Source organism: Limulus polyphemus, unplaced genomic scaffold (assembly GCF_000517525.1).
Source record: "Limulus polyphemus unplaced genomic scaffold, Limulus_polyphemus-2.1.2 Scaffold1073, whole genome shotgun sequence".
NCBI lineage: Eukaryota > Metazoa > Arthropoda > Merostomata > Xiphosura > Limulidae > Limulus > Limulus polyphemus.
Genome location: NW_013666683.1, coordinates 233,992 through 245,099, shown reverse-complemented (window position 1 = coordinate 245,099; position 11,108 = coordinate 233,992). Strand labels below are relative to the sequence as shown.

General features: G+C 31.3%; 1 protein-coding gene across 4 annotated transcripts in view; it reads right to left on the bottom strand.

The window, feature by feature from the left end:
* Positions 1-11,108, bottom strand: part of LOC106462000 — a 43,502-nt gene that overhangs the window by 4,426 nt on the left and 27,968 nt on the right. For 3 of the 4 annotated variants that reach the window (XM_022389118.1, XM_022389120.1, XM_022389121.1), the window contains 5 exons: positions 10,450-10,548; positions 9,844-9,909; positions 7,184-7,309; positions 4,377-4,490; positions 2,920-3,021 (listed from right to left, as the gene is read on the bottom strand). In XM_022389118.1, coding sequence (XP_022244826.1) covers positions 2,920-3,021; positions 4,377-4,490; positions 7,184-7,309; positions 9,844-9,909; positions 10,450-10,548 — 507 coding nt within the window. The remainder of the gene's footprint in view (positions 1-2,919; positions 3,022-4,376; positions 4,491-7,183; positions 7,310-9,843; positions 9,910-10,449; positions 10,549-11,108) is intronic. The other variant, XM_022389119.1, reaches the window with a different exon arrangement.

Genomic DNA, 11,108 nt, shown 5'->3' with positions numbered 1-11,108 from the left:
ATAACAATAACTAATTGAAATTAGTAGACAAGTTTTTTCCCCATCTTACAAAATCGTGTTTATGATGTAGAAAATTCCTTGAAAATGTGCACATTAATTTAAAAAATGAAATAACTTCAAAAATGACAAAGATTATTAAGCAGCATGATGAAGTAAGGGCTAGAGAAGGTGATGGCTCAGCTACAAACAAATTCAGTTGAGACTGGTCAGAGGAAGAACTAGAAAATACATTTACTGTTAGGAATCAACCACAAGCGGTGAAGTAAAAACAGAGAATTCATTCAAAAAGGTTGATTTACCAGTAAAGACACTGTGCACAAACTTATAAACTATGTTTCATGGGGTTGCTCTGACACAGGAAACTACTTAAAAACTGATAGAACTGTTAAGTAATTAACCAGATTTGGTTAATTTACTACTGTAAAATTTAAGGGCTTCAGATCTGTCAAATATATATAAAACAATATACAGGAGAATGGACCAAAGAGCAAAGCATTGGACTCAAAATATTGTGGACTTTTTTTTTTTCCTTTGCCCATTCTCATACCTGGTAGAATTAGTACATAATAATAATTTTCACTGTACTGAATATACATTATTTTTATTCAGTTTCTTTTTATTTCAAAATGTTTAGTTTTGTGTCTGTGATTTTTTTTTACATATCATCTTAGTAGCTGTATTCATATCTGTACTTAAAACCTTTACTGTTGTTTGTTTTGGTGAATATTTCAATATCAACCAATTCTTTGAATATTTTATGATACACGTATATATTTAAACTTGATGTTTTTATTGTGTTGATGATGTAGTTTTTTTGTGTTTTATCTTGGTATACTCCTAAATTGTTTGATTTTACTGAAAGCTAACTAAATAACTCAAACTTCTTTGTAAAATTATTTTAGAATTCTGAAAGCAGCAAATGAATAGATATAAGTTCTTATCTACTCATAATACAGCAAGAAATTACATTAGAACATGAAAAAAAGCATGGTGACAGATGGCCATTCAGCTCACCTCTCATCCAGAAAACAGTAATAATAAAATATTCTAATAACTTAATTAGTTTAATTCACCTTACATTTAATCCTTCACATCTATATGCTACTTCCACAAAAATTTGAAAAAATTCAAACACACACCAGAACACACAAATCCACAACTTTATAACTCCAAAGCCAAAGACGAGTCTGTATCTAAGCTTCCAAAGCTGTGACCCATTACCCTTAGTCTTTCTTTCTTTTGTTCTCCACTTGTACCTTTTAGCATCATAGTAGATTTAAATTGTCCTTCCAGAGCAAGGTGTGATACTTCAGGAGTTGTTGGTCTAATGTTTTTAACTGTTTCCTTGACACCATTGATTCTCTTTCTTTTGTTCTCCACTTGTACCTTTTAGCATCACAGTAGATTTAAATTGTCCTTCCAGAGCAAGGTGTGACACTTCAGGAGTTGTTGGTCTAATGTTTTTAACTGTTTCCTTGACACCATTGATTCAATGCTTCCTTGGTTTTCCTCTGCCTCTGTTTCTTATTAGTTGTCACCTTTACATTCTTACTGGGTTGTTCCAAACTTATTCATACCAAGTGGTTTAACCATTTCAATTTCTGCTTTTCTATATGTTTTAGTACTGGTCTCACTACAAGTTGTTCTCTGATCATTTGATTTCTTACTTTATCTCATCTGGTATTACCAACAGCTTTACAGAGGCATTTCGTTTCACATAATGTTATTCATTGTTTGGCCCTTTTACTGATGGTCTATATCTGGCATTGATATTTAAGTATTAGTATAAATACAATGTTGACAAGTGTTATCTTTGTTTCTAAAAGAATGTCTTTATGGGACAGCAAGGGGAGGACATATGATAGGTTATGTATTATCCTTAATATTCATGTCTATATTTCCAATCTTTCCTTTTTATCAATCAAAAGAACCATTTAAATAAATTTATATCTTATAACGTAGCTCTTGAAATAAAATCTCAAACTTCTACTGTAAAAAAGGCTATTCTTTGCTGTTGATAACAACAATACATAGTTAAAAAATATGTATATAAAGATCAATGGTTTCTTCTGGCTATTAGCAGATCCTTTTAAAATTAATAGTCAGGATATGATACCCAATCAATGTCTAAAACCAATAAAGAACTATAATATTATCTAAATGTAAGACTGAAAGTTTGACCAAATGTTAAGAAATAAAAAGTTTTAATTGTTTACTTTTTATTTGCTATTAGCAGAGATCAGCAAAACATTTGTGGTCAAATTAGTATCTTTACCACAACAGTACTTCTTGAAATACAGGATTTCTAGAATAATACAAAATAATTCTAATCATAGACATCACATTCTGTAAGTCCACTTGTCTTAGGCCTAATATTAATTATGCCTTTATTAAGTATGGCCTATATTCGATAAAGAGATAAATTAACACTGTAACTTGTGGACATTTTTTGCTTTAGTTTAGCTAGCACTAAACTTTACTGTAGTCAATACTATCAATAAATAAACTTACAATGTAATTCTATGACCTAATGTTAGACCTTTTTAAAAATTTTGAGAAGCTTTTAATATGTTATTGTACAAAATTTCTACGAAAGTATATTTACATTTACCTTTTGTTTACATCCATTAAAATTAAGTGTACACACATGTGCATTTAGATGGCAGGATGTGCACATATTTTCCAAAACCAAGTATTACTATAATAGATAAAAAATTTGAATGTATTATATAAAACTTCAAAGTAAATAAATTTACGTCATTCCACCTTGTGAAGAAAAAAATTTTTTATGCATAGATAGTCTTATTTGTTGTTAAATAAGATTTTGAGTAACTGTGTAAACAGCATACTTCCAAGGTCCAAAATGAGCAATAAAAACAAGCATCGTGTCTGACATGTCTAACCCTGATATGTACATACCTTGTCTAACATGTGTTCAGAACAACCATGGTCAAGCAGCTTTCTACGGATTGGCCCAGCTTCAGTCATACCATAAGCATAGTGTAATGCAGTACGATGGTACTATAAGAAAATACATGCTTTTAAGACAATTTGAAAACACTCATAAATTTCTCCTCAGACAGAGTTTGAGACTGTTTGTTCCAGATATTCACACAAAGCTACTCAAGGGGTATTACTGCTAGCCATCCCTAATTTTGAACTGATAGATTAGAGGGTATGTAGCAAGTTAACAGCACCCACTACCATCTTCTGGGTTACTGTAATTAAATAATTGGATATGACCATCACTTTTGAAACCCACCAATTGATCTAAGGTATGAAGCACAATTTTTCTTACTGTAACAGGACATGAATCATGGACCCTTGGATCCATCAGCCACATACAAGTCCAGGAAAAATGGAGATATAAGTGCTATTCTAAAATATACGTGATATTTTGTATATATAAAGTGTTCTGTGATGACAAATCACTTGAATAGTCTGATGTGAAACTTTCACAGCTATATAATAGCTTCCAGTTTAATTTCACATTGTCATGATGAACATAAAACTATCGCTTTACAAACTGGGATTTTATGAGTGGAAAACAAATTTCTTAAATAAAGATAATCAAGTATATAATTTTTAAAATGATACGATAAACATTTTTAAGCCAAAAAATCATGGAAACCATGTGACTCTGTCATTAAAATATATATCACTAGCTGAAATACCCATCAACTTAGTTAAAACAATGCAACTTTAAAAGCAATCATATATTTCTAAGTAACAACCTGAACATAAACTTTATTTCAAAATTTTAAAATTATAACAAAACTTCTTCAGAAACAACATGTCCAGTTTACTTTCCATCTACCAACAAATGAAGATTTTGATGTAATCCCACCCTTGAACATCCTACATCTCATTGACCATGAGAAAAGCTGGTTGTTTGAAAAATAATCCAACAGTTTTCATACTTCGACCTTGAATCCCTTTAGAATATTCACCATTGTCTAACGCGTCAACCTGCCAAGATTGTTTGAGATTGACTCAATAGGGTTGGAATAATTAACCAACAGGCTTTACAAAATAGAAATAGGGTTAAGTTCAATTTTGATCCCCTTAGGACATTCCCCACAGTTCATAGTGTTCACATACAAATTTTGGTTGAGACTGGCCTTATAGGCTCAGAGGAGTTAGGGTGCAAAAAAACACACATTTTTTGTCTCTCTCTCTCTATAGATAGTTGAAAACTGTGTAATTCAGTATTATTTTCACTGAAAAAACACAAACATGAACATCACATGACCCCCCATACAACACACAAAAACAACAACAATCACAGACTATAATATATCTCATATATTTTATTCTGTTTTCTACTGTGTTAGGCTAGATTAACTACATTTAGTATTTTGATCTTTAATACTCACTTGATCAAACAACGAATCTATGGACTGTTCTGAAGGTTTATGGAGTAGGATGGCATTAACAATCAGTTCATGGTTGTGTAGCACTGCACGATGTAGTAGAGGAAGTCCATCACCCTAAAACATAACTTAGGAACTGAAAAACAGCAATTCAAAAGTTGGAGTGAAAAAAAATTTAATGTTCAAGAAAAAAAAAAGAAAGCAAAATACTTATTGTTTGCTTTCAGCAGTCTACCTTAGTAAGGTTACCTGATTCTGCAAAAATATCAGTTATGAATCATTTCTATCAATGCAGACACTCCTTTTCAAGAACATAACAAACCATTTAATACCTAACTAAATCTTAAAAAAAAGAAACCGAAACCATATAAAATACTGGAAAATGGCTACTTGAAAACTTGTGTGTTTATATTGGACACATTTGGATGCACTGAACTCATCTAACACTGTATCATACCATGGATCTGTTTGTATACAGTCAGTTTCTCATTCAATATGCTTTGAAGGATGAGCAAGCTGTGCCTGAGGCAAATGGTGTTTGATGGGAAATTTGTATGGAACAACATAAATGGTAGTTTACATGAAAATAAGGTTAAATAGAAAACTGCAGATAAAAGGATTTTCACAATCTTGAGATGATTAGTTTTAATCTCTGATTTTACATATATTAAACATAAGCTACATAGAAAAGTAATTTACTAGTAATAAGCACATTCATGAGATATTTAAGATGCTAATTGTCATCCACCTAGGGATTCTGTTTATATCAAAACACTAGTGATTGACATATGCTGTGAGTTGTTGTCACGTTATATCTTACGTACCATGCAGCACAGCATTTCGATAATTTGAAATTACACATGCATCTATTACATGTCACTTAACATCTATACTTTTATACTCCACATCACCCATTATCTATCACTAAACATATAAACTTTGATACTCCACATCACCCATTATCTGTCACTATCCATCTAAACTTTGATACTCCACATGGTACATTACATCACTAAATCTCTAAACTCTGATACTCCACATCATCCATTACCTGTCACTAAACATCTAAGCTTTGATACTCCACATCATCCATTACATCACTAAATATCTAAACTTTGATACTCCTCATGACCCATTACCTGTCACTAAACATCTAAACTTTGATACTCCACATCACCCATTACCTGTCATCACTAGACATCTAAACTTTGATACTGTCATGATATATAAGACTGTTTAGTTTAGATATTACTGATTAATCTATTTCTTGTGAGTGAATATTTTATTGTTGTTTAGTTTTTGTTATAATAAGACTTAGGACAATTGTAGGAAGTTGTGTCTATAAGTCACTGATGTTGAGACTATCGACCACTGTGTGCAATAGAATGATGTTGGGAATATAGAGATTTCTAGAAGGCAGGCAGACAATTGAGTAATAGACAAATAAAAAGTGTGAGACAAGTGGAAAAAGCTGACAAAAAATAGCAGAAGAGAATAAAGTTATGGGCAAGGAAAAGTTCAGTGTGAAGTTAACTACCATAGAAGTGATAGGCCTAACGATTAACATAGGCCTAATGTTTAATATTTTAGAGTAAGACTAACAGTAGAAAAGGAAATAAGAAAAATAATTCATTCCATCAAAGCATTTTTCTAAAGTAATTGAATCAGCCTGAGTACACTTTGACAAAAGGAATAGAGGATATTTTGAAGAAAGAAGACCAAACAATTATGGTAACTTGCACCACAATCGCAAGTGAATCATATATAGAATACTAGTGCAGTAGTAATACTAATAGAGAAGATAGTTCAACTTGTCAACTGAATTTCTAAAGTAATTGAATAGGCCTATGTGGACTTTTGACAAGAAGAAGAGAACTATATAGTATCTATGATATACCTGTAATATCTATAGTGTGAAGAATTTGTTGTACATATGTTTAATGTGTTCAGAATATATATATTATTTTGAAAACAAGTGAAGTGTGTGGTGTCCATTTATCATTGAATTTATCACTAACAAGTCACAGACACCTACTGTAGAAGAATCCTAAGCCTAACAACAACACAGTATACATTTATACTATTAAGAAGTATAAGTAAAAGTATTTTTAACTGACAATTGGTGACCATCCTATACCTATAACATCTAACAGATACTTCACATCATCCATTACATGTCACCAAACATCGAAACTTTAACATTCCACATACATTGATTATATGTCACCAAACATCTCAACTTTGATACAACAAAATGCATCCATTATATGTTGCTAAACATCTAAACTCTAATACCCCACATACATTTAATATCATGTATCACTAAACATGCATCCAATACCATGTGCCACTAGATATTCCGCACATATCCAATATCAATGTGCTACTCCACATTCAAGTTAACTTTAATAATTCATATACATCCATAATCAATGCACCACTTAAAATCCACACCTTAATACTCTATATGCATCCATTACAATGTGCCATTAAACAATCAAACTTTAATATTCTGCATATGTCCAACACCATGTAAAACTAAATATCCAAACATTAAAACTCTGCATACATCTAATACCATGTACAACTAAACATCCAGACTTTAATACTACACATACAATACCATGCACTTAAATACCTAAACATTAATACTTCAAGTTACAAATTCATATTGTCTAGAGAATCCAAATTCTGAATACAGAGTAACTTCTGTATATATGGTAAAATTCACTATTTTGACACTAAACTATACCTTTGTTTACAATTTTCCTACTTAATACTAAAAAAAGGAAACAATCCCTGTGAGTTACCTTTGGCCTTCCGTCCCAACAAATATTTGGCTCCAATAGATCCGAACTTCTTTCAAACTTGCACAGTTGTGAAAAGTCTGTAGGGTCTCCTCTTTCAACTGCATCAGCTAACTTAGCTATTTGATTCTAAATTATTCAATGAGCCAGTATAAAACCTCAGGACTAAAAACGAATAAAATAGTTCAAGTTAAGACAATCTGGGTGGGTTAAGTTTAAAAATACACAACATTTTCTGAGAATTTAATGTAAACACTCTCAAACATCCTTTACTTATTTTACATTTGTTGGAATCTATGTATTACATTAAAATCTCTGCAGATTTTTGCTTTATTTACATTTAATTTGAATGTAGGTCATGAGTACAAAGAAAAAGATAAAAGATCAACACCTTTAATGTTAATGTCCTTACAAAAAAAAAAGCTATTTTAAGTACAAATATCACATTAAAAAAAAAGCTTTAGTGATTGTGACAAACATTCATACCCAATGGACAATGACACATAGATAAAAATTTTAGATTTTTGATAAAAGAGTACACTACCTTCAGGTATTTGCCGTAGGGTAAGTTGTTACACTTTTTTTCTTCAGTTTATAATAACTAACCACTGATGTTAAAAAAGTATCAATGAAATTGAAGCAATACTTGTTAATCCTTGGACTACCAACACAGGCACATTATGAATCCAAAGCTTTTAGAACAAGCTATATTGTTTACTGGGGGCAGTGTGGCTCATTGGCTTCATGCATTGGGTTTGTAGTTGGATGGTTGTGAGTTCCAGATTGGCTTGCAGTATGCTGTTGTGATTTTCAGCAAGACATTTTACCCCAATAATTTCAGTCCTCAGCTATTAGCTGTGTGTTAACATGCAATGGCCAATCCAGGATAAATATGTTACCATTCTCATCCACCTGTAACATTAATCTGCAGTTTAGCACTGGATCCTATGAGTGATCTTGGCACAAGTTGGATCTGACCTTATGACATTGTTTACTAAAATGGATCCATTGTGATCCAACACCTTATAAAAATTAATCATTATATTACTTTTCCAGACAAACAGAAATACATAACTGAACAGAGACTGATATAAATCAAATCAACCACACTCATCATTTGATATCTTAAAAATTGTTCAGTTAAAAAGTGATCACTGCTTTGTGACATTAAAGTTAATACAACACTCTTTTGTTACAGTAAAATCTATTTAAACCTGTTTAGAGCTGAACAATTTAATTTATTACCTATGAGCAGCAGTTACACTGACTAGTGTCACACATAAACTAATCAGTTAATCAAAGTTATGATTAAATCTATTATTCCAATGATCAATTAATTTAAATACTGAATATATTGACTATCACAAAAATTATCAACTAATTGAAATCAGGGTTTCAAATTATTTCAACTATCCAAGTAATCATTACATTGCCACCAAACTTGCTTGCTTTGTCTTTGTTATGACAATGCTACTAAGGCTACTATATGCTACTGTCACTAATTTTTTAGCTCTTGACTAGAGGGAAGGCTACTAGCTGGCAGTATCTGCCACCAATATTTATTTTTCAGTTTTATATACCATGGTTTGAAGGACTAATAAATCAATTCAATATAAATGATTAATGGAGCTGTTGACTAATTTAATAGCAAATAACACTAATAACCAAGCTCTAAATCAATTAAAATTGGACAATAACAAAGCTATCATACAAAACAACTGCATGTGAGCAACATTGTATTGTAACCCGAAACTAACATTAAACTATCAAAAATCAGAACAAACAAGATATGTGCACTGTTCAATGGTTATTTGTAATGTGCTTATTAAAAGACACTTCCACACTAACAAATGACCTTCAATGAGACAAGTCTTATTATAATGGATAAAATGTTCCATTTAGCCATCACGAAAGTTTCGTATGGAAAAACAAATGTACCCTTTTAACTGGGTCAAATATTCTCTATATGTTACAAATGTTCCATCTAGCCATCATGAAAGTTCCGTATGGAAAAACAAATGTGCCCTTTTAACTGGGTCAAATATTCTCTATATGTTACAAATGTTCCATCTAGCTATCATGAAAGTTCCGTATGGAAAAACAAATGTGCCCTTTTAACTGGGTCAAATATTCTCTATATGTTACAAATGTTCCATCTAGCCATCATGAAAGTTCCATATGGAAAAACAAATGTGCCCTTTTAACTGGGTCAAATATTCTCTATATGTTACAAATGTTCCTTGCCTCAGGTTACAGAAGTTCCCTATGTGTTGTGAATGTCACAAATATTCCTTAATAAATGTTACAAAAGGATCCATTAGTCTAAAATCACTCTCATGTAACTAGCTGCAGTGGGTAAAACATTGAAACTGTTGCAAAAATAATTTCCCTATATTTGTTATTGAAGGCTAAACTTAAGACCATATGTCTAGTTAATTAATAGTATGTTTCAAACAACTATGTTATATGCTTAGCTCTTGTTTTTTTTTCAGTAAAGGTTTTGAGCATAGCCTCCGGTCTGTAGAATGAGTATAAAAGTCTTAGTAACACTACAGCAAAGCAGTATTTTGTAAAAACACATAATCATGCAGGATAACCAGTAATAAACTGAACATGATAATACTATTGAACTATTTCCTTGATAACTTCAGCAAAAAACTCACCTGGTAGACCGTAATTTTCTGAGCAAAAATACTTAAGGACGGATCTTCGTCGAGGATTGGACCATTCTACATAATCATGAATACATATACAAATATTATTAAACGGAGAACTTCATCTAATGTTTATCTATTCTCTCCAACTTGTCCAAGAAATATCTAAACAGTAAAAAATGAGTTCTAAGAGCACTTCATCTACTGTTTTTCTATATAAAGTCCCAAAATAATTATCACCAGCCTCAACAACTATTGGAAACCAGAAAAATTATGAATACTCCTTGAAGAACCATTTTAAAATTTTAACGATAACATAAATTACAGTTACATTAATTGAAATAACTGGGAAGCTTTGGATAATTTGGAAAAGTTAATCTAAGTTAGCAGAGCTCTTTACGTGTTACACAAACTTTAATGGGAACAATTCTTCCAAAAAAAACAACAACTTTCTTATACAATTTAAAGCTTGTTTCAATCAGTTCATCTTCTAAATAGGATCGGATCTGAAAATGTAAAAAGGTGAGATAATAAAAAACAAGCTCATTATCACATCTTTTGCTTGTGTTTATCAGTGATCATTAGTAAGTATGGGAAAAAAAAAAGTGTGTTTACCTCATGACAAACATCAAGCAAATGATCATAACCACGGAGAGCCAAAATTTTCCTCTTTTCTGGAAAATTTTTTGGATATTTTATCCACTGGTTAACATGCTGAAAAGAAATTATTCTGTTATAACCTTTACTTTATCTGACACATATCAAAAATATTTTTTCATTATTTAGCACACAGGGTAGAAATTAATTATATATTGATGACTTGGTGTCCCTAACTCCAAATTACTCAGGTTCACACTTTGAATATACTTCTAGATGGTTTATGTAAAATAAAAATAGAGCTGTTTTAAACCGTAAAATACTGTGTATGTGTGTGCGAGTGAGTTGAAATTTCAGGTACTTGTTTTTCAGTAATTTTAGCATATTTTTCTCATTTTATCTTTATCTGTGTGTGATAGTTTATATTTTTGAAGTACACTTGGTTTTTTTTTCCAAAATGTCTTTATCAGTTCTGCACTTTAAGTATCTGTAGAAAATATCTGCATATACAGAAATCATTGATAATGTAAACTGTATAACACAAGTGTATTTCTACAAGTTTCATAAGAAATAAAAAGGGAAGATTTGATCACTAGCATCCCAAAAACTGTTGGTCTTTAAATGGTGAAGACAGACATTAAAGATTCCATGCAACATTCTTAATGTTTCCAAGTAAG